At 38.6% G+C, this 27855-nt stretch overlaps 1 protein-coding gene across 1 annotated transcript; it reads right to left on the bottom strand.

Moving 5' to 3' along the window:
- Positions 1-2727: 2727 nt before the first annotated feature.
- STEAP2 (STEAP2 metalloreductase) lies at positions 2728-27855 on the bottom strand. The gene is made up of 5 exons (XM_069586807.1): positions 27577-27855; positions 11565-12089; positions 8581-9108; positions 5308-5472; positions 2728-3307 (listed from the first exon to the last, which is right to left on the bottom strand). Exons 2-5 carry the CDS (start codon positions 12054-12056, stop codon positions 3020-3022), a joined length of 1473 nt encoding a protein of 490 aa, XP_069442908.1. The 5' UTR covers positions 12057-12089; positions 27577-27855; the 3' UTR covers positions 2728-3019.

Genomic DNA, 27855 nt, shown 5'->3' with positions numbered 1-27855 from the left:
AAAGAATGATTATGAGAAATGATGATTAAGAAAAGTAATCAGGTAGGAAGTAGTAAAATAAAGCAGTTAAAAGTTATTTAAGTAACGCAATTAAAAGTCAGTATTTTTCCATTTTTAGAAAAGCTTTTAAACATTTAGAATTATAATGAACATATTACACTTGGGCTTCCCTGGTGGATCAGTGGTAGAGAATCTACCTGGCAATATTGGGATCCACGGGTTGGAAAGATCCCCTAGAGAAGGAAATGGTAACCCACTCCAGTATTCTTGCCTGGGAAATCTCATGAACAGAGGAGCCTGTTAGGCTACAGTCCATGGAGTCGCAGAGTCGGACATGGCTTAGTGACTGAGCACGCACATATTATATTTATTCTAAAACTTCAAAATTATGTCAGCTTTATAGTACTCAAAAGAAGATATTACCATTTCAAACAACTGTTACATCTCACATACACTTCATAAACTTCACTTTTTCATATTTTCAAAGGCCCCATTTATCTGTAATAGTGATAATTTTATCTTATTAGCTAATTAATATATACCTGTAACAATATAAATATACTTCAATAGTAAGCTAAGTTTTAAAACTATTTTGTTGTATTTTCATATTAACTGGTAAAAGCATGGGCTTAAATGGAGTGAAACTGAAGGGACAAGAAATTATTACAAATATGTAGTTAATGTCACAAGTCTACTACATAGTTTATAGGTGTTACCTTGAAGTTATCACCCAACTGAATTCCTGCTGAGAACTAACAAGTAAATGATTATCAAGACAGAAAGGCTACAATTAAAATGAAAAGCTCAATTAAAAAGTACAAGTTACTAAAATTCACCAAGGAGAGAACATCAGAGAATCATGAGTAGTTGACCAAACTGACATGATATGGTGGTAGGGAGCGAGCCATTGGTGGGAAAGGTAGCTTCTACTGAGTAAAAGTCCTTTTCTTTTTGGCAGCTGGTTTCAGTAGAACCTTACTGGGTAAGTTTTAAAATGTTAAAATTTCAGGAAGAGGAATACATATCATTGTATCTTGTTTGCAACTTTCTCTTTTAATAAAGAAGGAGCAACTGGGGGGAAAATGTAGCACTTTCTAACCAAAGGATGAACAAAATACAATTTTAATGTGTAATGTCAGTACTGAAAAATTTCATGAATAATTTGTATGATTCTATGTCGTTAGAGTAGGAGAAGGCAATGGCTTCGCACTCCAGTACTCTTGCCTAGAAAATCCCATGGACAGAGGAGCCTGGTAGGCTGCAGTCCATGGGGTCGCTAAGAGTCGGACAGGACTCAGCGACTTCACTTTCACTTTTCACTTTCATGCATTAGAGAAGGAAATGGTAACCCACTCATGACTTCTTGCCTGGAGAATCCCAGGGACGGGGGAGCCTGGTGGGCTGCCGTCTATGGGGTCGCACAGAGTTGGACATGACTGAAGCGACTTAGCAGCAGCAGCAGCATATCTCTAGAGTAGATTTATAATTAACCCACTCATCTAAATATCCTTCATAGTTGCAAACTGCTCCCTAATGAATGGCTGAGTAGGCAGGAGGACGTCTTAAGAAGAGAGAAAAGAGATGACCAAATCTACAGGGACTTTTTAAGACTCTGTAGGACCTCTGCTGTTAACTACTACTACAGTCCTATCTCTACTGGAGTCCTTTACTGCATAAAGAGGTGTATGGACTGCCACTGATCTCTAGGGTCCTGTCCCAGGCAAGATTCTTTCCTAGGGTAAGTGTGAATTATATCCCCAAGCCAAGGATAGATTTACAATTATACCTTCACATATCTTTTGACACACACGACACACTGTAAAGAATGTCAGTGCCTTTATACCAAAGAGGAAGCATCTAGATTGGAATGCATGGGAATGGGGCAGGGGCCATACAGCCTAGAAGCTAAAACCGTGGCCTCTGAAATATGACTGCCTGGACTTGAATACTAGCTCTGGAATGACCTTGAGCAAATTACTGAACTTTTCTATCCTCCATCCAGTATCCTTATATGTAAAATGAGGATAATAACCACCTCTGTCAAGGGGTTGTTGTAAGTACTGTATGGGAAAATATAAGTAAAGTGCTTAGAACAGTGCCTGGCATGTTATAATCCCTTAATGAATGTCAGTAAAATCCTATATCATTCAGAATATGACTGGCTAAGGTACAACAGCAAAAACCAGCTGATAACTACTTGTATGTAAACTTAACGCTTTCCCTCTAACTAGAAATAATTATAAGATTCCCAGGATTGGTATTATATTAGAAAAGTCAGTTTTGGAGGCCATATATTAAACTGTCTTCTCCCTGGTCAGTATATTAATATGCAAATAAAACTGTTCCACAACAAGATAAAGAATAAAACTTTTCATGAGGTATACATTATCAGTATATATTTCATGTCTACAATGCGTTTTAAATAAAATTTCAAGTTCAGTTTGTCTCTTTGTGTTTGTTCACAGATCACATTGGTTCAAACCCTATCTTTGAAAGAAATATAGGGATGTTAACATATACTCTTACCTAGATGCTAACCTAAGGTGTCCCTTCTTAAAAATAATGTATGTTATGCAGTTTTATTTCTTAAGCTGAATAATAATTAGAATCTTACTTAAGCTCCAGGAAAAAATATCCATCACATTATATTAAAACTTGAAGTTCTGCTGGTTTGCACAGTTTTTTTTTTTTAACATTATGTTGTATCTGTACTATTAACTACAAATATTTCTGCCTGATTATGGAATAAAGTTTATTAAAATAACAATAGCATTACAATTATACAAAACAAAACATACCTATGTTTCAACATAAATTGACTACAAAAATTCATATTGGCAAAAATGTGACATTAGGGAAAACAAATTGGAAGAAAATTCTACCATTAATTCAGTTGAGATCCCATTGAACAGGTTTCAGCCCACAGCAGTTTGACAGTGCACTTGCAAGTGAAGATAAAAGAAGTTATAAAAATAATGGCATGAGAACTTCATATAGCAGCGGGGAGCACCATTTATCATCACATTACTGTAACCCTCTCTGGTGAGAGATGAGGAACTGCTCCTCCAATACCTTCTTCTAGAAATTGGCTCTTTTCCCAGCCCTTTTTAATTCGCTTTAGCTTTTGGCTTATACATGGAAGGAGTAAAACAATCTTACCCAGAATTACAATTGAGGGCAAAACAAGAGCAAGAACAAAGTTTGGTGGTGTATAAAACCTGTAGTACTCTTCTTCAAAAGCTCGTTTCCATCCATAAATCAAAACATGGAAAGTACTTATGAGCAGAGCAACATATCCAAGGGTAGACTTGGGACAGGGGAAGAAGAAAGAGAAAGAGAACAAGAAGCAAAATTATTATTCAAACTCATAAATTAATCCATCCAGATATACTATGTTTATATTTTGAAAACACAACTTTATCTTAAATTATTGCGTTACTCTTTGTTATCTACTGACTTAAACAATTTTAACATTTTCATATATTTCTTACACATTTATGTGCACACTGTTTTACACAAATAAGGCCAAATTACATATATTCTAATATTCTGATTATTTATCACATCTAGAGCTTTTCCTCATGTCATTAAACATGAAAACATGAGTTTAATTGAAAAGGTATTCTACTGAATGGATGTGCTATAATTTACCTAACCATTCCTTTTTGTTGATCATTTACTGTTTTTTTTACCTTCTTCAACTATTATATAATGTCACTTTAAGCCCTCTTTTATATTTTGGTTTAGTTCCTTAGAACTGATTTCTAATAGTGGGATTACTGGTCAAAACATCTGGCTTTTCCTTAAGGATACTGATAAAAATTGGAAAACTTCTTTTAAAGGTTCTCCACATTTCTACCAGTTGTGTATGTTTTTTAAAATGTATGTGAGTGTGTATATATACTATATATAATATAGTACATATATTACATGTGTAATATATGTATACATATATACACATGCATATAATTAAATGCTAAAGAGCATTCTCATAGGTATACACACATATAGTTGAACATAAATATGAAAAATCTTATAGTATTAATGTGTAACATAAAAAGAATTTCAAATGGTTTTACTGACCATATTGAATGAGATTATAAGAGTATTTTGTTAAAAAGTTGACAGTTTAAAAATCGAGCAGTTCAGCATTTTGAGTTCTCTTTATTATATTTAACTGCTTGTTGAGAAGTGGTCTAAGTCACACAAAATGTAGCAGTCTATCAGCATAGTAATGTAAAGTCTAACTTCGCTGGAGAAGGATTAAATCTCTAGCAGAAAATTGTTCTGCTTGCAATTACTCCTCTAAACTTATCATGATACTTTGCACCTGTCTAGCACCTTTTATCAGAGTGCCTTGTATTTCTTTTCAGGTGGGATTAAACTAGCAGTTGGGAAAATATTCACATTTTATTTCCCTCAAAAAGGAAAAATTAATTTAGATGAGGGATAGGCCCTTTATTCTGAATGAGGTTTTTAGACCACTTAAAAAAAAAACACACACACACACAAGCAAATAGGCAAAAAACAAAACCCCAAAACAACCAAAAGTTAGTGTACCACCAGATGCCACTCATCTGCATGTTGTGCTATAAACCATTTGGAAACAACCAAATGGTTGTTATGATAATTTAGGAAGGGTCTAAATTTGAATTATGTATTTTAAAAATATGCAAATTCATTAAAGAGCTATTACTAGAGAAAGTGAATGTTTAACTTATCATACAACAAATGTTATTTTGAAATCCCTCATACACATATGTATACAACTGATGTACTAAATACATATACTAACAAGATTCATAAGGCTGGTTGCTTGTCATAATCCATTAACCTAGTTTTGTTACTGCTTGTGTTTGTGTGTATATACACATTTCCTTTAAAATATTCAGACTGAGCTTCTCTCCACTTGAATTACAACTAATGAAACTTTTCTAGACAGATTAAGATGACTCAGAATATAAAATAAGTCTCTGTTCAGCTGGCCAATAATACATTGACTTTGGTATTAAATTTGATTTAAGCTGACTCACCTCCTACTTTCTATTCCTTTTTAAAATAACCTGTATCTATAACATAGTAGGCAGTGCTATCAAAACCTTCCAGTAAAGTCCTGTACTCGTCTTTTACTAACTAAACCAGAATGGTCCTAACGTGGCCTCTAGCAGCATATATTCCACGAGCTACTTGCATAAACAGCAGTCCCAGAGGCATTCTTTCATAAGGAACATATTTAAAATTTAATTGTACTTAATTGTAGTTAAAATTCTGTACCACCCATCCCCTCACCAAACAAACACCATGTACCTGAATGAAACTGAATTCCCTCCAGTTTAAAGCATTGCTCACTGAAGGGATAGAGGTGACTGCCAGGAGGGAAAGTAAGCCAAGGCTCATTATGCCAAAGGAAATATACGTTTCAATTCTCCAGACTTCTTCCTCGTTCCAAGAGTTTTCAATATTTGCATGAACCTAACAAGAAAGCAAATGTGAATTTCCTTTGTTTGGTAGAACATTAACTGATTCAGCACAGAGTTCACTCTTGGCCTAAGAATGTGTCATATACAGACATATTTAAGTTGCACTAATTCAATTTAATGAACTGTTATGGAGAACCTATTACTGGATGGTATTTGTTCCAGGTGTGTGGGAAAGAGAAGAGAGAGTTAAACAGAAAGAGAACTAAGGTCCTCTCCTTCCTCACCCATATGTGATAAGGGTAGTTGACACATTTGTAATACATTGTGCTGACATGGACTCTGGAGTCCCAACACTGAAATACTGAGTGGTTGGTTCCAGAGGGAGACTAAAGAAGTAGTGGCAGTTTTCCGGTACTTTTAGAAGTTGGTTTCAACTTGGTTGAATATTCTGGCCTTAGTTCAATTTAGAATCCAAGCAGGGGATTTCTAAATTTTGTTCCTTCCTTTCTCACAGAATATTTATATATTGATTTACTTCTTTCTTCTTACCTTCTTTTCCCCAGGAAGTTGAAATTGCCCTGAGGATAAAGCCTTACGGAGCACAAATATTTATCTACTTGAATGACCTCATTAATATACTTTTCAACTGTCTAGTTGCCTCATGCAGTACTTTTCCAAATGTCTTCCCCTTACATTGATAATGCACATATAATCAAGCCATACTTTAACTCTGAATATGTCAGATTCTGGATAGGAACTACTTTTAGAATTGTCTGTTTACATGCAAACAGTATAATTAAGAGTATAAATCAAGGTTTGGATTCCTTGGGTTGAAGATTTGATCTATTCAAGGAAAACAGGTTCTAACTTAATACCAGCTTTACTTTTTGTCCACTTCCAGGTAACCAAACTGAAGTTTAGTTGAGGTAACCATACCTGAAGTTTAACAAAAAGAGAGAAAAGCTATTTCTTAGCCACTAGTTCACTGAAGTAATCAATACCGACATTCTGAAAGAAGCCACAGAGCTCCTCTGTGGAGAAAAGGTTCTTACTATCTCATTGGGCGTCTATACGACAATACAGAATAGCAGCATAACCCAGTAAACCTGGAGCCTACAACCTGTAGCTCTCTATTAATACCTGTCCTCCCAATTCACCCCTTCATTCCATGAGTATGTTTTTTGAGCGTCTACAATGTGTCAGACACAGTTCCAGGCATTATGCATATATCAGTAAGCAAAATGGACAAAGACTCCTCCTCTTGTGAACTTACATTCTGATGAGAGAAGTCAGAGAACACTAAATAAGGAACACAAAATGTGTTAGAAGGTGGAAAATACTATTGAACAAAGAGAAGGTACAGCAGGGGAAGGAGGAGAGGCTGGGAGTGCCAGGGTTGAGTCAGAAGCAGGTGGCAGAATGTAAAACAGTGTCCAATGAGAGCCTCGCTGAGGAGATAAGGACTTGATGGGAAAAATTTTCACATTCTGAGGTATGGGAAAGTCATTCTGGCTCATACATGATTTGGTTTGAACTTTATTAACTAAGAACAGCCTGTCTTATGTACAAATATACATTGTACATCAGCTATACCATTAAAAACAAGAATGCTGCCCACCATCAAGTTTTATAAAGGGTTTAATGGGCCCTTTGGGCCCCAGTTCACAATGGGCCATGAGGAGAATTCAGGAGGAAAACAGACGGATGAGGCTTTCTGGGCTATGAAATATTGGCCCCTAGATAGTTAAGATGCATACCTCTGGGAGAATTTCAATGACCCCAGATTCCTGCATCTTCCAATACATAGAAAAACACTGAAATTATTAACTTGAAATATCTGTTTTTTGTGATTAGCAGTAATCCTTTATCAAGGATGTAAGTTTGACCACACTTATTTCCTAGCTAAAAAGTTCATATACATTCTGGCTCCTTCCCTGCCTCTTCAGAGCAGTCCCCTCAGAGTTACTGAGAGGTTGTTTCCCAGGTTATCGACTTCAGCTTGGTGTGGATAAAATTCTCTTCTAATCTGATTATTGATCATTTATTATTTTTGTCAACAAACTGAAGACTTGAAGGAGGTGAGGAAGCTGGTAGAGTAGATATCAAAGCCTACCATTCATTTAAGTGAAGTGGTTTTTAGAGAAAATGGCTTAAAGAACATCAATCTAGTAATTTTTTTTCAAGTTATTTTAGGTTTTATTGTTGAAACAAGTATAATTGCTGGATGCTACACACTTGGACCATAATGCTTTGTTTCCTTATAAAATGCAAAAGCTCTTACACGTGTGTTTGGTATATTGTGCTCATCTTTCACTGAAAAATGCTACATCAAAGAGCTTCAGTGAAATCCCTGATATTTACTGAATGGAAATTGTTGAGGAAAATCAGAGTCTATGCCATCATCAAGCCAATTCTACGAGGCTCTCTCTGAGATTTTCTTTACAAGTTAAGTGCCAGAGAAGCTTCACCTGAGGAACCAGTACCTTTCTTGCTTGTTGATAACAAAACCCAGCAATCCTGACTTGCTATTCTTTTTCATATTTTCACTAGGCTTAATTTTATTGTATGTGTTTACTAAAGGCTGCCTTATTATTTCACGGAACATGGCCAATTATAAAAGAATTAACTGATGCTGAAAGTAATCACTGCAGTTGTAACAAAAAAGGAAAATAAAACCCAACTCTTCACTTCTCTGCTTTTATTCTTCAGAGAAAGGGATGACAGAAGCTTTAACTATAAATTATTCTGAATTAGCCATATAATTCTATGCAAAAACCTTGTTTAAAGAATAATTCTTTCCCCTCCCTAAATATACCAACATTTCTATTACAAAGTATGTAAAGTTTTGGTGGTGGTGATGGTTTGGTGGTTTAGTCGCCAAGTCGTGTCCAACTCTTGCGATCCCATGGACTGTAGCCTGTCAGGCTCCTTTATCCACGGGATTCTCCAGGCAAGAATACTGGAGTGGGTTGCCATTTCCTTCTCCAGGGGATCTTCCTGACCCAGGAACTGAACCCAGGTCTCCTGCATTGCAGGCAGATGATTTACCAACTGAGCTAAAAGTATGTAAAGTTTTACACTATATTAAATCTTAGTTTTTATAAATTATACTAATCAAGTATTTTACTAGCATCAGATAAATATCAAACTTGCTCCATACCTGCTGATAAGCCATGTTGAGAAACAAGTATCTCTCCGATCTTCTCATTGGTAAGCAGAGGCTGTAGGCAACATGGACTGAAGCGAAGAAAAAGCTTAATAATCCAAGCTGTTTTCTACACTGTAACCAGGTCTCCAACCATGGTGGAAATCTCCTATACTTGGTGCCATAGTAAAGCTGATAAGCAGCTGCCAGAAGACCTGCCAGGTAGACCAGGGACAGCAAAGTAATGGCAACTATGGGCAAGGTCTTATTCACAATCTCAATAGGAATCTTGTAAAAGTCACTCTGCTGGTTTCTAGCATAGGGATGAATCACATCTCTGACAAAAGAATAAAGAAAGAAAAATGTGGCCAGGCTTATGGCTACCACCACTGGCCCTCTCCAGAGAGTAAATAGTCGCAGGGGTAAATTTTCAATCTCCCTGGCTGATGATAATGATCCCAAGTCAACGGGAATGAAATTCAATTGACGGGCAAGTTCAATAACCTGTTGTCGAGCTTGAATATTATTGCTGCATATATAAACCTGTGGGAAAAAACCAGAAGACTCATCATTACCATGGTTGCTTATAAAAATGGTAATAATCACATTTAATCCATTTAATCCATTTAATCCATGGAGCATCACATATGATGACCTTGAGTGATACAAAAAACTAAGGTGATAAAGCATTTGTTAATTTATTAATCTGTTTATTTATAGGTTAAAATAGTATTGTAAAAAAACAACAAAGTCCTTGCTAGCTTTGATGACATGAAATGAAAATGCAGAAAAATCTAGCATGAACCTGGGACCAAGTCCTCAGGGGAAGGGAAGCAGGAAGAAAAATTTCTAAACCACGTGCTTCTGAACAGATAAAGTAAGTAAGGTCTTCTCTTCAGTAGTCTAGGTGGAATTCAAGCTGCTGGCCGTGCCCCTCCCCCATCCAGCTCCCACACTCCTGCAGATGGGCTGGGGCTGGTTCTCCAGGCTTTGGTGGACGGCTTCGTTCTAGGACTGCAGTGCTTCTGCCAGAGTGATTGCAAGCAATACACTTTATGGCTATTCAGTAAGGGAAAAGATGAGTATGGTGAATGAGCATGAGATGGTTGAATTTGCAATGAAAACTTCTAAATTATGTCATGATGCTATACTATTTATAAAGTTTACCTTCTGGCTTAGAAACCAATTCACCAACACCATGGATAATCTCAGGTATATTACTTCATTGGTCAGAATTATGAAATTCTTTCATCTTTAAATGAGGATAATATATTTGGTGGGGAAAAAATGGCATTATTAGGCTTAGTTAATTTAAATAGTAAAAGTAACTGCCGTTTGATGTGATTGAGATCAGTAGGGGTGGGGGTGGGCTTTCAAGCTACCAAATACTCTTATATATTGTAATACGGTTGAGAAGTCAACAAATATTTGTTGAACACCAAGTTCATGCTGGAGTAGTGTTAGAACCTGGATTAGTGTTAGAAAAAGTTTGCTATAAAATCTCTGAGTGATGTTCAGGGAAAACAAATTCCTAAATATATACCTGAAGATGTTTATACACATGCTCTGGAACAGACCACATTGAAATTCTTGCCTGCTAAACCTAGTTATATAATGGAAATAATGTAGACTTCTTAGGATTATTAATTTTATCTAACATTAGCCATGTAAATGAAAAAGTCTATACTGTTAGAACTTCTACAATGGAACAGTGAAGGTAGAGAAATATATATGAAAGAAATAAGGAAAGGCATTCTCAGTTTATTACAGGTGTGACAATGGTCAATTAAAGTTTTTTATTTAATTCATTAGGGAAAAACACTAAAAATTATAAAACTTTCTAATTTACCTAAAAGAATAAATCAAACATATGTAAAGGCACAAGATACACATGAAACTCTTTCTGTATTTCACATTGAACAATCTCTTGTTCCATAATTTATTTTGTTGAATATTAAAATTATCACTAATTCGGGCAAAGGATTACATTCAGGTCTATCTCTCATTTACTTGATTTGATCTATCGCTAAACCGTGGTGGATATGCAAAAGAAAAAAAGGCTTCAGAACAGTCTCTAGGAAAGTACATATTCTTTTACTAAACACCTGAATTACTAAACACCAAATTAAACACCTGAAAATGAGTAGTTAATCATGACTCTCTCATGCAGCATGCTGTGCTGTGCTGAGCTTCAGTTACTCAGTCATGTCTGACTCTTTGCGGCCCCAGGGACTATAGCCCGCCAGGCTCCTCTGTCCATGGGGATTCTCCACACAAGAATACTGGAGTGGGTTGCCATGCCGTCCTTCAGGGGATCTTCCCCACCCAGGGATTGAAACCATGTCTTTGGTGTCTCCTGCATTTCCGGCAGATTCTTTACTGCTGAGCCACCAGGGAAGCATGACAGGCAGCACACAGTGCTGTAAATACTTGAATTTATTTTCTAAGACATCTAATCAACTGTCTTTATGGGCAAAAATGATAAAAGTATTTTATCATCTTGCTCCAATATAATGCATAACTACACTTTTGAAAGATTTTTAAGGTGCACTACTCTATGTGTTTACTTATAAAAGCAGAAATGGAACACTGTTTACCAAATAGGCAAACACTGTTTACGTCTTTTTGTTTGCAAAGAAAGGAGGAGGAAGGAAGAAAGGGTGGGAGGAAGAGAGGCAAAGAAAAGAGACATGTTTGAGATTGTTTTAATTTTTGAGGAAGTAAGGAGATGGCCCATTATTCATCTACGAATCTTGTCTTTTTCTTCAATTAGCTGATTATGATAAGAAAGTTCAAGTTATTTTCTCAGATTTTTACATCATTTTGAGGATAGAAATATGTCCTTATAAGGTCAGGACACGAATCTTCAGGAGCTCATACATAGTTTTCAAAATGATAATCATGGGAGAGCATCAGAATTCATTTTTTAGGTATATATTTGTCTACCTATTTAAGTATAAAATACCAGCTAAATAAGAATCAAATGTAAAAATACATACCTGCCGGCTGGCATCCTTAGGTCCTAACTGAAGTGCCCAAGCTGAGATAACATTAAATCCTTTCACAACCAAGGAGTCTGGGAATAATGAAGCCAAATATTCTGCATTGGATTCTGGGTATTGGTTTACCCTCATATTATTGCTCACATCAATCAGGATTTTACCCACAAGCAGATGTCTCAGGTCCCACAGGGAGGTATAATGTTCTCTATGTATAGCAACAAATATTATATTTGTTTTTATTAGAGCATCTTCGTGGTGAGTGACATCTACTACATGAGGAAAAAATTCAGAAGCAAATTTAGGATTTCTGCTTCCTATTACCACATGATAGCCACATCTAATAAGTCGAATGGTCAGGGATTTGGCAAAATCCCCACTTCCGATTACACCCACAGTGACCTTCCTTGCATCTTTGATACCATTTATCCCATTAGGCAAAAAAGTTTCACTAAGACTCTTGGGGCTTCCCATCATGGAGATCGATTCCATGATATGGACTCTTCCAAGATCACCAGGGATATCCTAGGGGAGAGAAAATAAAGCACTCATCAATTACTTATTACCAAACATGAACACACTTTTAGATGTTATAACAACATCCCTGTTTCTAGAGGTAAAACAATCTGGCAAGCTATATAACATCAAACACCACAAGACACAATTTGTAAGCCAGAAATGGATCTTGAAATAGAAAAATGAACTGTCACAAAGTTGATGTGCTAAATTGGAGCTTCTCCAATTTTAATGTGCATTTGAATCATCTGAGAATCTTGTTAAAATGCAGATTCTGATTCAGTAAGTCTGGAGTGAGGCCCAAGATTCTGCATTTCTAATAAGGTGATGCCAATGTTGCTGGTCTGTGGGGCCCCTCTTTGAACAGCAAGGCTCTAGAGCACACAAAAGGAAAGACAGTGAAGTTTTCAGCAAGGGAGAACTTTAAAAAAAATACAGCTGCAACCAGTGTGAAAATTCAGTTTCCCAGCAGACCAGAGGCAGCAAAGTCAGAAATACCACTAGAGGTAAAGAAGGACTGTGACAATTCATCATAGCTCATGAGACAAGAGAAGACAAACAATAGTAAAACCCAAAGAACCATTTATAACCCCAAACTGTCTAGAGTCATTTGGGACTACCTCAGTAGCTAGTAAGTAGCTAGTAAGAGCTTTATTATTAGATAAGAGTAAGCTAAATCAGCTACTAAAAAAAATGAAATCTGGGGTTTACCATTTTCAGAAAAGTAGCCATCAAAATATAATAAAGAATTAATTAAACACTATAGACTTCTATCATCCACCTTATGTCTCATTAACTTATCATCGAGAAAGTTTTCCCGTATAAAGGCGGTTAGTAAGGTGTTTATGGTCTTAAATTACACAATACTTATGAAATCTTTTTCTTCCCTTTTTTTACATCGGTTGCCTTGAATATAATGAAGTTATTTTTTTCTGGAAAAAATCTGTCAAATTCTTTTCTTAGTGACTAACACCTGCAAAGTTCATATTTATAGTAACTTGCTCAAGAATACTATTCAAAAAAAATAAAGAAAGAAAAAAATCAAGAATACTATTGAGATGGCCATGAATCAGTGTCACTGTTAGGTCTGAATGAAAAACACTCTTCCATTTTATCTGTAATGTTCAATTTCTTTTATAGTAACAGCAGATGTGGATCTCTTCAGAGAACTTAATGGATTTTACAGGAACAGGTGGAATGTTTTTAAAAAACATGTTTTTCTGGTTTTTAGTAACTGGAATTTGAAATTACTGGAGCCAGGAAAATTCAACTTTTTATCCTAGAAATAGAACATGTTCAATGACTCCAAATATATCAGTGAATTAATCTTTAGAAAGATAATAATACTACCTGATACTCATATAGCATACGCTGTGTGCCAGCTCTGTGCTTTACAGATTAACTGACTGCATCCTCACAACTACCCTATGAGATAGGTACTAATACTGTCATGCCAATTTTGCAGACGAAAAAACTGATACATGCAGAAAATAACTTGTACAAGATCACAAAAGAGGAACTAGAGAAACCAGGATTAGAACCCAGGCAATCTAGCAAGGTATGTATCATTTGGGTGCCTGTAAGGAATTAAAGAAAGATATGGGGGTAGTGGCAAGGTGGAAGAGAGATGGTGGTGTTCATATTAGTATATTCTCCTTCTTCAGCCATGTCATTGCTCCTTAGCATTACCTAGTCATCTCAATGTCTAACTTGGGTCCTGGGAAAGGGGAAAACTCACTATTTTTTAGTCTATTACATGTTTCATTTCACACTTTTCAAGTTATAAGGGGTAATAATTATTTGCTTTCCCTTGGGGTGATCCCACACACCCTGAAAAGCAGGGGTGAAGAGGGTATCAGAGGCACTAAGGTGGTACAAAACTGTCAGCATCCTCCAAGAGTTATTCCTGGTATTTAGAGAATCAGGAGCAGTTAAAGAAACCAGAAGTAATTAAATCAATGCTCATTTCATTAAACAATTCAAGGTGAACTGACTGACTTACCCCTAGTCATATATATTATCTAAGGATAAAGAGAGTTACTAGACTCTCACACAGGAAACCAAGTTTCCTATATCCCAGTCTCAAGTTCTTCTGAGTAGGGATTGTAGCATCCCCCCAAACGTAAGAATTGTAAAATCTTTAAATCCAAGAATCATGATGATTAAGACCTTTTCAAATGAAAGCAAAAATAAAAACAGTATCGCTGATCTGCTTATTTTACAAAGTAAGTTCAAACCCCTTCTGTAAATCAGAATGTGAACAAGTAAAAATACATTAGGGCCTAGTAATGTCATCTCTGGGTACCTCATAATACCATGTATCTTATACATATTAATAGATGACTCTGTCCTAACATGTCTGGGCCTTATTCATATTGTGTTTCTAATGGCAAGTTTTAACTGAACCCTTTAATAGTATGACTGTGCCTATAAATAGAAGTTGGTCTAATAAATGAGACTCTTCTCATCAAGGTTTTAAGTAATGTAAAAGCATTCACGAGGCAGAAAAAACAACTTTTAATGGATTTGAGAGATGGATTATTTGTATACTGCTGAAAGCATATGATGATGGCACATACTATTTCGTAGTTTGCAATATTTTCACATATATTACCTTATTTAATTCTCAGGTGGCTGTGAAGTACATACTATGCCCATCTTAAAGATGAGGAAACAGAGGCTTAGAGAACTTTGGCAATTTATCAAAGACAGTGCACTTTGTAGTTAACACAACTCAGCTTCACATATAAGTCTTTTGACCTCTGCTAATTCTAACACTGCAGTGCAAACATTGTATGGGATATCTTAAAACTATCAAGATCACCAAAAGTCACCCATTAGTTTTATTCTCCAAAAGAAATACTAACTCTAAATAAAGTATGAATCATAGCTCAGACAGTTTTAGGTAAACCCAAAGCTATAAAATGGGCAAACTCTGGGAGATAGTAAGGGACAGGGAGACCTGGTGTCCATGGGGTTGCAAAGAGTTGGACATGACTTAGAACTAACTGAACAACAATGACAAAGCTATATAGTTTGGATTTATAGCTATTAATCAATCATCAGTAAATCCAAATTTTAGATCAAAACCAGCCAAAGACATAACTTTATTAATACTATGAAAAAAAAATCATGATTGATTGCTGGGTAATTCCTGAAGAACCCCCAGGTAGCAACCCATTTTCTGTGGGGGCACTGCAAATACTGTGAAGGTATATCCTGCTTCTAGAGGGGAGGAAAAAAGAGCCAAGAAATATGTGTGGGTCCTGTGGAACTCACCTGTACACAGACCTAAAAAGCACCTCCTCTCCACAAACTATGGGTGCTGAGACACTGGAGTAAAAATCTCATGAATCTCCTTTCAATTCTGTAAGCCATCATTTTGGATCACTTAGTTAACAGCTGAGCTGAAGTTTACAATTGTGATGTTCATAAAAAATGGGGTTATAAGGGACTTCCCTTGGTCCAATGGCTCAGACTCAGCTTCCAATGCAGGGGCCCTGCATTCGATCCCTGGTCAGGGAACTAGATCCCACATGCCACAACTAAGATCCTGTGCAGCGAAATAAATAAATATTTTTTAATGGGGTTATAAGAAGTGAATAATGTCAACAGCTGAAAAAGGTTTACCTATTTACAAAGCAAGAGTCATAAATACCTTACATTGTACATTTCCACTGATAAGGAGTGATGCAACTATAATCTAAAGGGAGATCTGTTTTTCCATGGTCCAGCATGAATTTATTCAGGCCACTGTGAACTTTGCACAGAAGATATAAAGAAGAGAAGCACAGCGCTTACACTTAAGTTTACATTCCATTTAAGAAAAGACAAGATATACTTGAATTAAAAAGCAAGAGAAAGAAAAACAAATTCATATCAGCATATAATAAAGAATTAGATAGTATGACCAGAGCATAGTTATTCTAGAAAATCCGGGAGAGAAAAGTGTCATATGGTGTCTCCTTACCTCAAATCATTCTATATATATGAATTGTACTTGCAAAATAATCTCAAAATTACACAGAATGTTTCAAGGGAGGTACACTACAGGTTCATTCTAGCTTAAAACATCAAGGACCCAAAATGAAATTTGGCTTTCTGTGACCTTACTTTCAAAGTACTAGGGTACTGGCTCCCAAATATGAAGCTATCACTGGTCAACAGCAATTAAAACGTATATGGATACAGTAGGGAGTTTTTCATAAAATTATTCAATTTGCCAAATTGTCTTTTCCTCTGAGAGTATATCTGAACTAACTTTAGGGATCAAAATGTCTGTTTTTTATAAAAGGATAGTGATAAAAGTTGTTTGAGTTGGCAGTCCTATATAGATCCTCTCCCCTCCTTTTTATTTTACTGGAGAAGTTCTCGGCTGCTGGAGATGTCTGCTTAATCCTCAGATGATATATCAAATATCCCCATCTAATTTTATAAAACTAGAGATTTTACTATCATGATCTTTGAGTTGCAAAAAGATAACCTCTACAGTCTCTCAGTATTTAAATAAACATAAAACCCAACTGTTTATGGGCTTCCCTTGTGATTCAGCTGGTAAAGAATCCACCTGCAATGTGGGAGACCTGGCTTTGATCCCTGGGTTGGGAAGATCACCTGGAGAAGGGAAAGGTTACCCACTCCAGTATTCTGGCCTGGAGAATTCCATGGACTGTATAATCCATGGGGTCGCAAAGAGTCGGACACGACTGAGCGATTTTCACTTTCACTTTCACCTGTTTAAAACAATAAAGAATTTCTTTGAGGGAAGAGGTGGGGTCTTTCTTTTTTTAGGCTTTCATTTTTTGGAAGAAATTTGTAAGTCCTTTAGACAAGCCCAGAAGCAAAGCTACAATTCTGCTTGAAAAATCAGAATGTGATTTCTTAACACAGCAGTTGTCCAAGTATGGTCCCTGAACCAGCAGTATCAGCAGTACTGGGAATTGGTTTGAAATGTGAATTTTTAGACACTATCCCAGACCTCCTAAATCAGAATCCCTGGGGGTGGAGCCCAGCAATCTGTTATAAAAAGTCCTCAGGTGGTTCTGATGCACATTAAAGTTTGAGAATAACTGCCCTAATGTAATGCAGTCCAACCACTGTTCACCATTTGAATATTTAAATCCACTTAAGTCAGATTATTAAATTCTTTCAGCTGAAACTCTTGGATAATTTATATGCATCCTCATTTAAAAATCATTCTCTCAAATTATGAAACAGTAATTTTATTAAAACTATGCAGATTTATTCTTTGAAATTCTGTTTATAAACTATGGTAATTACAAATGATTCATTAATATTTCATACTTGGATCTGAGTGTCTTTTTGTGTTCATATTTTCTAGAACCAACTGAAGAATTTTCAGAAAAGAAATATAATAGCATTATAGCAAAATAATGCTAACTAATTCCAAGCCTTCCAGACTTTTCAAATAACCTGAATTTTAATGAGATATGCAAAATTATAAGTAACTCCCAAAATATTTCCTAGGCTCAGTATGTATTCAATATATACCTTTATATGGGTATAATTTTATGATATTTCTAGGTCCTAAATCACCAAAACAAAACTTTATATGTTTATTATGTTGAAATTACTAGGGAAAGAAAGCAATCTAATTCATGGCAGGAAGATTTTAAGCAAAAAAGCTTTCTGGTTAAATTTAGGTTAGTCTAGAAATTCAATTTTTAAAATATATTGCCTGACCACTTCAGTTGATAAAAATATTTTAGGATCTTCAATAAATTAAAGTAACAACATCCTTCTAAGACCTCCCCACTCACCCACTTTTCCTCTATGTTTAGGCCACAGAAGATGCTATACACATCCTTCCATCCACCTTATAAGGAAGCCTGTTACATCAAGCACAGTCAGGGGTCTTGTGCATACCTGGACTCTCATAGCAATGCAAACTGAATGACAAGGGGGTATGTCATATTCCCAAATGAAGCTGGGAATAGCAGGTTATATCATGGCTGATATAATCTCCCCATTTTATAACGTGTTGCAGATTATACTTTGAGATAAGGACACCTATGTTCGGTGGTGGTGGTTTTGTCACTAAGTCATTTTCAACTCTTGTGACCCCATGGGCTGTAGCCTGCCAAGCTCCTCTGTTCATGGGATTTTCCAGGCAAGAATAGTGGAGTGAGTTGCCATTTCCTTCTCCAGGGGATCTTTCCACTCAGAGATTGAACCTGGGTCTCCTGAATTACAGGCAGATTCTTTACTGACTGAGCCACCAGAGAAGCCCACACCTATCTTTCAGTTCAGTTCAGTTGCTCAGTCATGTCCGACTCTTTGCGACCCCATGAATTGCAGCACGCCGGGCCTGCCTGTCCATCACCAACTCCCGGAGTTCACACCTATCTTTACTGGCTAGCAAATACAAGTTCTCCTGTGTTGTAGCAACTTACAAATAAATAATCTTCTATGAAAGGTCTAGCACTCTAGCTTCTACACAAACCCGTTTCCCCTTTCAATGCCATACCATAAACAGATTAGAAAAGGCACCAGTGTCCACTGGGTGCTGTCAACTGTAGGGATCTCTGATGACTGACATCAATTTATTTATTTTGGAATCAATTTAGAAATCTGTCCACAGCCAAAGGTCATAAGGATACCATCCATCCCCAACCATTCCCCCATCCAGTGTCTTATTGAGCCTGACCCACCAGGCATTCAGCTAGGTATTAACACTTCAGTGACACCAAACAAGTACTAGCTTCTTGGTCTTCTAAACAATACGATCAAATTATAAATACTGAAGAATATATAGCAACTAAAAAAAGCTTTATGGAGGTGTAATTTACATATCATGAAATCTATCCATTTAAAATGTATAAATTAATAATTTTCAGTATATTTACAGTTATGTAACCATCACAACAATCCAGTTTTAGAACATTCCCACCAGCGATAACTGTTATTACTCAAATTTTGATAAAAACTTGCTGAGAGCATATGCCTCTTTTTTGTTTTTTAAACTAGTATATGCTTCTTTAAAAAAAAAAATCCTTCTTCCTGCAATCCTTCTTCCTAAACATCCCACTGGCTTTCACACAGCAGATTGTGGCCTGTCTTTTGCTGATTCTGCTTGGTACTATGGGTATAATAGAGGCATCTATTACTTGGCTTAAGTGGAGAGGCAAAATCTCCGTCTCAGAGCTGCCTCTTTCCACAATGGAGAAAAACCTTCTAAAGCTGTGGTTCTCAACTCCAGCTTCACCCTCCAGTGACCTGAGGAGCCTTACCACATAGTGATACCCAGTCACCACCACCCCTGAACCCCAGATTTTTATTTAATTAGTCTAAGGTTCAGCCTGAATTTTTTAAGAGATTTTTTCATCAGGATTTTAGATGATGTCCTTAGGTGCTTTAATTCGCAGCGAAGATTGACAACAACTATACCAAAAGAGGCAGGATTCAACCACATACTCATTTGGGAATTTGGAGATAACAGATATGACTTTTTGATGCTCAGTTACATTTCTTTTCACATTGTTTTTTTGTAATAATGAAAAATAATCCTAGCAAGAGACTAACAGCAGCCCCTGGATGCTGGAAACTGGAGAATGCAGCCCTTTCCCTTGCAGGCTCTGAGCTGTCTCAGAAGGTCCACTCACTATTTTGCAATTTCCTCTCTTCATTTTTTGGAAAGGACAGTGCCATTCCTTAAAATGTGTCATCCCACCGCACAGCATACTTTGTTCCTGTTATTTCATAACATTCAAATTTCAGAGTGTTCCAGTAAGAGTGTCCCTTCTGTCTGACTAGGGGCTTCTCTCCGCAATTCTTCAGGCATCATAGGTTCCATTGACCTGAGCAGACAAGGGTTTCCAGGTGGACCGACTATCAAGCTTTAATGTGGGTAGGATCACTTGAGGATCTTGCTACAATCCACATTCTGATTCTCTAGGTCTGGAGGAGGCTTGGGAGCCTGCCTTTCTCCCAAGCCCCCAGGTGATACACATAGCCCTAGAGTTTCATGGCCCAGACTTGGACTAGAATGGCCCTAGAGTTTCTTTACCTTTTCCTGTGATCTTAACAGGTGATACAGACTAAATAAATGAGAAAACTATGGCATTTATAGAAAGTTTTGTTTATGTGGTATCAACGAGAAAGAATACGCCTAGGCTTCTGAAATCATCTTGTTATTATGAATTTCAGTTTCCTTTGTTAAAAAAGTTGTACTTGACTCTGTGCAGTCCTTTTCAATCTAAAATTCTTTAATTTCTAAGACTCAGTTCAGTTCAGTCACTTAGTCATGTCTGACTCTTTACGACCCCATGAATTGCAGCACGCCAGGCCTCCCTGTCCATCACCAACTCCCAGAGTTCACTCAAACTCACGTCCATCGAATCAATGATGCCATCCAGCCATATCATCCTCTGTTGTCCCCTTCTCCTCCTGCCCCCAATCTCTCCCCACATCAGAGTCCTCCAACGAGTCAACTCTTCGCATGAGGTGGCCAAAGTATTGGAGTTTCAGCTTTAGCATCATTCCTTCCAAAGAACACCCAGGGTTGATCTCCTTTAGAATGGACTGGTTGGATCTCCTTGCAGTCCAAGGGACTCTCAAGAGTCTTCTCCAACACCATAGTTCAAATGCATCAATTCTTCGGCGCTCAGCTATCTTCACAGTCCAACTCTCACATCCATACATAACCACTGGATAACCATAGCCTTGACTAGACAGACCTTTGTTGGCAAGTCATGTCTCTACTTTTGAATATGCTATCTAGGTTACTCATCACTTTACTTCCAAGGAGTAAGCGTCTTTTAATTTCATGGCTGCAGTCACCATTGGCAGTGATTTTGGAGCCCCCCAAAATAAAGTCTGACACTTTTTCCACTGTTTCCCCATCTATTTCCCGTGAAGTGATGGGACCAGATGCCATGATCTTTGTTTTCTGAATGTTGAGCGCTAAGCCAACTTTTTCACTCTCCTCTTTCACTTTCATCAAGAGGCTTTTTAGTTCCTCTTCACTTTCTGCCATAAGGGTGGTGTCACCTGCATATCTGAGGTTATTGATATTTCTCCCAGCAATCTTGATTCCAGCTTGTGCTTCTTCCAGCCCAGCATTTCTCATGATGTACTCTGCGTATAAATTAAATAAGCAGGGTGACAATACACAGCCTTGACGTACTCCTTTTCCTATTTGGAACCAGTCTGTTGTTCCATGTCCAGTTCTAACTGTTGCTTCCTGACCTGCATACAGATTTCTCAAGAGGTAGGTCAGGTGGTCTGGTATTCCCATCTCTTTCAGAATTTTCCACAGTTTCTTGTGATCCACACAGTCAAAGGCTTTGGCATAGTCAATAAAGCAGAAATAGATGTTTTTCTGGAACTCTATTGCTTTTTCCATGATCCAGCGGATGTTGGCAATTTGGTCTCTGGTTCCTCTGCCTTTTCTAAAATCAGCTTGAACATCTGGAAGTTCACCGTTCACATATTGCTGAAGCCTGGCTTGGAGAATTTTGAGCATTACTTTATTAGCATGTAAGATGAGTGCAATTGTGTGGTAGTTTGAGCATTCTTTGGCATTGCCTTCTTTGGGATTGGAATGAAAACTGACCTTTTCCAGTCCTGTGGCCACTGCTGAGTTTTCCAAATTTGCTGGCATACTGAGTGCAGCACTTTCACAGCATTATCTTTCAGGATTTGAAATAGCTCAACTGGAATTCCATCACCTCCACGAACTACTAGCTTTGTTCACAGTGATGCTTTCTAAGGCCCACTTGACTTCACATTCCAGGATGTCTGGCTCTAGGTGAGTGATCACACCACTGTGATTATCTGGGTCATGAAGATCTTTTTTATACAGTTCTTCTGTGTATTCTTGCCACCTCTTCTTAATATCTTCTGCTTCTGTTAGGTGCATACCATTTCTGTCCTTCATCGAGCCCATCTTTGCATGAAATGTTCCCTTGGTGTCTCTAATTTTCTTGAAGAGATCTCTAGTCTTTCCTATTCTGTTGTTTTCCTCTATTTCTTTGCACTGATCACTGAGGTAGGCTTTCTTATCTCTCCTTGCTATTCTTTGGAACTCTGCATTCAGATGCTTATATCTTTCCTTTTCTCCTTTGCTTTTTGCTTCTCTTCTTTTCACAGCTATTTGTAAGGCCTCCTCAGACAGCCATTTTGCTTTTTTGTATTTCTTTTCCTTGAGGATGGTCTTGATCCCTGTCTCCTGTACAAAGTCATGAACCTCCATCCATAGTTCATCAGGCACTCTATCTATTAGATCTAGTCCCTTAAATCTATTTCTCACTTCCACTGTATACTCATAAGGGATTTGATTTAGGTCATCCCTGAATGGTCTAGTGGTTTTCCCCACTTTCTTCAATTTAAGTCTGAATTTGGCAATAAGGAGTTCATGATCTGAGCCACGGTCAGCTCCCAGTCTTGTTTTTGCTAACTGTATAGAGCTTCTTCATCTTTGGCTGCAAAGAATATAATCAATCTGATTTTGGTGTTGACCATTTGGTGATGTCCATGTGTAGAGTCTTCTCTTGTGTTGTTGGAAGAGGGTGTTTGCTATGACTAGTGCATTCTCTTGGCAAAACTCTTAGTTTCTAAGACTAATAGCTATATAATAATGGGAATTGCTAGCTTATATTTAACAGTTTGACACTTCAAATTTGTGAGCTTTATTTAACAGTATGATTTAAGTAGTACACAGGTTCCTTGAAATTTCAAGGTCACAGTTTTCCTGAGTGGACCTTTGACTTGATGTATGCATTTAATCCCTGAAGTATGTTGTTGTTGTTGTTTAGTTGCCAAGTCTTGTCCAACTCTTTGCGACCCCATGGACTGCAGCACACCAGGCTTCCCTGCCCCTCACCACCTTCTAGAGGTTGCTCAAGTTCATGTCCATTGAATCGGTGATGCCATCCAACCATCTCATCCTCTGTCGTCCTCTTCTCCTTCTGCCTTCAGTCTTTCCCAGCATCAGGCTCTTTTCCAGGGAGTCAGTTGCTCACATCAGGTAGCCAAAGTATTGGAGCTTCAGCATCAGTCATTACAGTGAGTATTCAGGGTTGATTTCCTTTAGGATTGACTGGTTTGATTTCCTTGCTATCCAAGGGACTCTCAAGAGTCTTCTCCAGCACCATAGTTAAAGAGCATCAAATCTTCGGTGCTCAGCCTTCTTTATGGTCCAACTCTCACATCAATGCATGAGTACTGGAAAAACCATATCCTTGACTATACAGACCTTTGTTGGCAAGATGATATCTTTGCTTTTCAATACACTGTCTAGGTTTGTCATAGCTTTCCTTCCAAGAAGCAACTGTCTTCTAATTTCTGGCTGCAGTCACCATCCAGTGATTTTAGAGCCCAAGAAGAAGAAATTTGTCACTGCTTCCACCTGAAGTATATCATCAAGCTAAGAGAATTCTATTACACTCAGATACATTACCTCCTAAGATTTTCAATTTTGTGACGTTTCCTTGACATTCCTCTGGCTGAATGGCAGCTATTGTGCTATATTAATTTTATAAAACAGAACCACATTTGTTTCACAAACATCTAGAACATTAATTGTTGGATGATAATAACTCTGAAAGGACTGTTGTTCTCAGAGATCTTAATGACTTTCAAAGCCTGCTGATTTGGATGTGTTACCAAGAAAAAGTAATTATCTGGGGCCAGGCAATGAGGTTGGTGTATTTTTTACTTTGCAGGCTTTACTGAACCTTTCTTCTTCTGTCCTGCAAACCCCAAGCTCCTTTGAAGCTCATGGCAAAGTTAAACATCCTCTCCCTATGCTCACTGCTATCATCTACTGATTTCTGGCTTATTCATCATTACTAGTGACTTTGGCCCCCAATTCTAACACAGTCTTCCTCTCTGCCCCAGCAGTTGTTTGCCGACCATTTCATCATTCAAATGGATGAACTATTTAGTCTCATGGCCTCATTTCCTTCATCTAAGGCAACGAATCTTTGCCTCCACCTCACCTCAGATATCTCCAAGCACTATGTCTTGGCCTTTCCAATAATTTAGTTAAATACTCACACTGATAATTCCAGATAGCAGGAGAAATCTGATCTGTTTACTATATTCTCACTCTACTGGTTTCTTTATCTATCCTAGATTTCACAGTGTGTATTTATCATTACTCACTTAAAAAGATGGACTCTTGTTACACACTAAATGTTTATTACCCTAACCAAACTATATGTTGAAATCCTAACTCCCAATGGGAGGGTGTTAGTATGCACAGCCTTTGGGAGGGGTTTAGGTCACAAGAGTGGAACCCTTATCAACTGGATAAAATAGAGCCCAGAGAGCTCTCTTTTCCCATCCACCATGAGGTCACAGAGAGAAGTCTATGAACCAGGAAGTGGGCCCCTACCAGACTGAATCTTCCAGTGTCTTGATCTGGGACTCACCAGCCTCCAGAACTGTGAGAAATAAATGTCTGTGGTTTAAGCTACCCAGGCAGTGGTATTCTGTTATAGTTCCTTTCCATCACATCCACTTGGAAAATCTCTAGTTGTGGAAGAACCCAGCTATCCATTTTCACTGTTATCTGTATTCAAGTTGGTGAAAGCTGCTACAGAAAAATCTGAAAACTCAGCTCACCTTAAATTCACCATTATCAATCTCACCTATCAAAGGACATCTGTCCATTTCTGGCCTGGACACCATCCCTTTTCTCCTTCCAAGCAGCTTTTGTTATGATCTCCTCAGAGACATCTCAAACTTAACAGGTTCAAAATGAAACAGCTTTTTCTACTCAGATCTATTCACATTCATCCAAATTTTCTCCTCTCAGTAAATGATATCATTACCCACCATTTGGGCTTCCCTGGTAGCTGAGGTGGTAAAGAATCCTCCTGCAAAGCAGGATACGTGGGTTCGATCCCTGGGTCAGGAAAATCCCGTAGAGAAGGGAATGGCTACCCACTCTAGTATTCTTGCCTGGAAAATCCCATAGACAGAGGAGCCTGGCAGGTTACAGTCCATGGGATTGCAAAGAGTCAGACAAAACTGAGCAACTAAGCACACATACCCATCATTTGGTCAAGCCAGAAATCTAGAAGTGAACTTCAAGTCCTTGCTTTCCCTCACCCTTAACGTAAAAACCCAACACCAACTTCTGTTTTCCAAAATATTTCTTAAAAATCTCTCTCCAATGACACCAGCTTAATCCAAGTCTCTCTCATCTTTCACCTGAACTCTGCAGACATTTTCTAGTGGGTCTCTCTACTTCTTTCTTCGCTTCTTTCCAAACCATTCTCCAGGTAGCAGCTAAGATTGTCTTAAAATGCAGATCAGATGATATCTTTCACCTCCTTAAAAATCAATGGCCTCGTGTTTCATTTTGAACTACAGTCACCTTTCTGAGCTACAGGTTTCCCAGGTGGCGGTGGTAGTGGTAAAGAATCTGCCTGTCAATTCAGGAGACATGGGTTCAATCCCTGGGTCAGGAAGATCCCGGGGGAAGAAAATGGCAATCCACTCCACTATTCTTGCCTGGAAAATTCCATGGACAGAGGAGCCTGGCCGGCTATAGTCCATGGGGCCACAAAGAGTTGGACACAACTCAGCCCTCACTCACACACCTTTCTGACCTACATGAACCTGACCTGAAGGCTCTGAATGGACTAGCTAGCCCCAGTATAACTCTTCAATATCATCCTGTATGACTGTTCCTCCCTATGTTCCAGTCACAGAATCCTTTTCTTGACGTAGAAAGGACCAATCACTTTCTTATCCTGTGAACAGGCTATCATGTCTCTTCAGTAAAATGATTCACTCCAAGTTTGTTTTGTTTTGAGCCCCTGTTAATTTTCCTTTCTTATGTAATTATTCTTTCAGTTCAGTTGAGTCGCTCAGTCGTGTCTGACTCTTTGCGAACCCATGAATTGCAGCACGCCAGGCCTCCCTGTCCATCACCAACTCCCTCATTACTATTTTCCTGACTGGAAAATCAGCTCCCTGAGGGTAGAACCATGTTTGTCTTGTCCATCACTCCCTCCACAGTTTCTGACACATAGTACGTAAGAATAAGATAAATATTCTTCCTTTGTCAAATGCATCCAAAAATGTCATGGACAAAAGAGATGTAATAAAGATTCCTCATTTTGCTGATGAAGACAGCAAGCCCACAGGCCCAAAAGGGGTGATAAATCAATGTCATAGTTAAGTCAATGTCATGGTTCCTGGCTGAACACAGAATAAATGCATCTCCCTGATGCCCTGAATATGTTCTTCACTGAAACTGCAGTATTGAAATATAATTTTGCTCACTCACTATAAGTCTGTTTTCCATGTCACTAGATAATAAAAAGTGACCTGGATATATAGCCTTTCATTTCCTTTCTGCACAATTTGCTCAATTCATCATTACTGATATTGTCTCACTCCCTCAACACCTCTCCACCCCCTACCCCCTCACACTGCCCCCCTCCCAAGTCTGACTAGCTAAGACAAAGAAACTGTAGCCTTTCAAATTATGTTTCTAAATATCCTGCAAAATCTCTAGGATGGGTATTTTTCTTCTGAAGAGAAACAGAGACAGCTGCAGACTAAAAAATAAAGAGACTTAGAGAAAGAAAAAATAAATGGAGATCAACACGATGAAGAAATAATATAGGTGAAAAAAGTGTGTGGGTGTGGCGGGGATGTGGTTTGCAGAGAACTAAAAAGGCTCCCAGCGCGGGGGTTGTTAGCAGGACTAGAATCCAATCAGAGTCAAGAGGGTGGGGGTGGGGCAGGAGTTGAAATTCTACTTCTCCCACTTTCAAGGTGATGAGTGATAATTAACCATGACCTGGAACAAGTTTTTCCATCTAAAAAATGCACTGCCTGAGGAGCAAAAACTGACACCAATCCTTCTCTAAGGCAGTAAGTAAGATAATAATTGGAAATCTCTCGACAAAAATTCCCTTTATCTCTCTGCTCTATTTTAAGAGCAAGATTTTTAGGCCATAATTTTCAACAAGTTTTGGCTGTGGCTGAATACAGGGCTTAGATAATTTAGGACACTCAAAGAAGAGGCCAATTACTTTCTAACACATAATGGCCTAAACACACCACCGTCACATCATTGGGTGATAAACAAAATGACTACTAGAAAGATATACACGTTCGCAAAGCAGCGCTGCCGGATCTTCAGTGAAATACGCTGCCTGAACCTAAAGTGGATAGAAGAGTATCAGGCAGGTTAAGGTAACCTGTACGTCCTTTCCCTTCGTTCCCTTGGGCCACATCCTACCTGGGACAGTGTCTCTCCTGGCCTCCCTTCCCCTGGGCCCAACCAACCCCAGGACTTTCTGGGAGCTCGGGGAAGTAGGGGTCGGAATCCATGGAACAGACTCCCTCCCTACTCCCTGCCTCAAGGTACCAGGCGATCGGGAACCCCAGAAGCTCAGAGCGGACGCCGCAGAATCCTGGGAAAGAGGCATGCAGCGCTTGGCACCGACCGCATCTTGACCCCCAACTCTGCAGCTGCCACCGCGCCTGGCGCTCTCCCCAACAGACTCACCTCCGCGCCCTCCGCGCCGGGCAGGGGCGGGCCTCGCAGCTCTCTCCAGCAGTGCCGATTCCCCGGGGGCCTCCCCGGGCTCCAGGGCCTAGGGACCGTGCCTCCGGCTGGCGGCTTGCAGGGTGGCTGCCGCTGCGGTCGCGCTCGGGCAGCTTCCCCGCCTCCCCAAGCTGGATCGCGCAGGGCTGGGGAGCACGGCGAGGAGGGAGGGAGATGGAGGGAGGGAGGCGCGCGGAGGCCGGCCTCGCAAGACCCGCCACTAGGGGCTGCGCGCTGGGA

This window comes from Ovis canadensis, chromosome 4 (genome assembly GCF_042477335.2).
Source record: "Ovis canadensis isolate MfBH-ARS-UI-01 breed Bighorn chromosome 4, ARS-UI_OviCan_v2, whole genome shotgun sequence".
NCBI classification, from domain to species: domain Eukaryota; kingdom Metazoa; phylum Chordata; class Mammalia; order Artiodactyla; family Bovidae; genus Ovis; species Ovis canadensis.
Note: the sequence above shows the minus strand (reverse complement) of the source record. Positions and strands in the feature narration are given on the sequence as shown.

Bases quoted from the DNA above. Each gene is read 5' to 3' on its own strand.
- STEAP2 (XM_069586807.1), bottom strand. From the start codon at position 12,056: ATGGAATCGATCTCCATGATGGGAAGCCCCAAGAGTCTTAGTGAAACT. The intron at 9,109-11,564 runs GTATGTATTTTT...TTTTTCCCACAG, and splicing joins CTAAGGATGCCAGCCGGCAG to GTTTATATATGCAGCAATAA. The intron at 5,473-8,580 runs GTATGGAGCAAG...CTTTCTTGTTAG, and splicing joins TCAACATGGCTTATCAGCAG to GTTCATGCAAATATTGAAAA.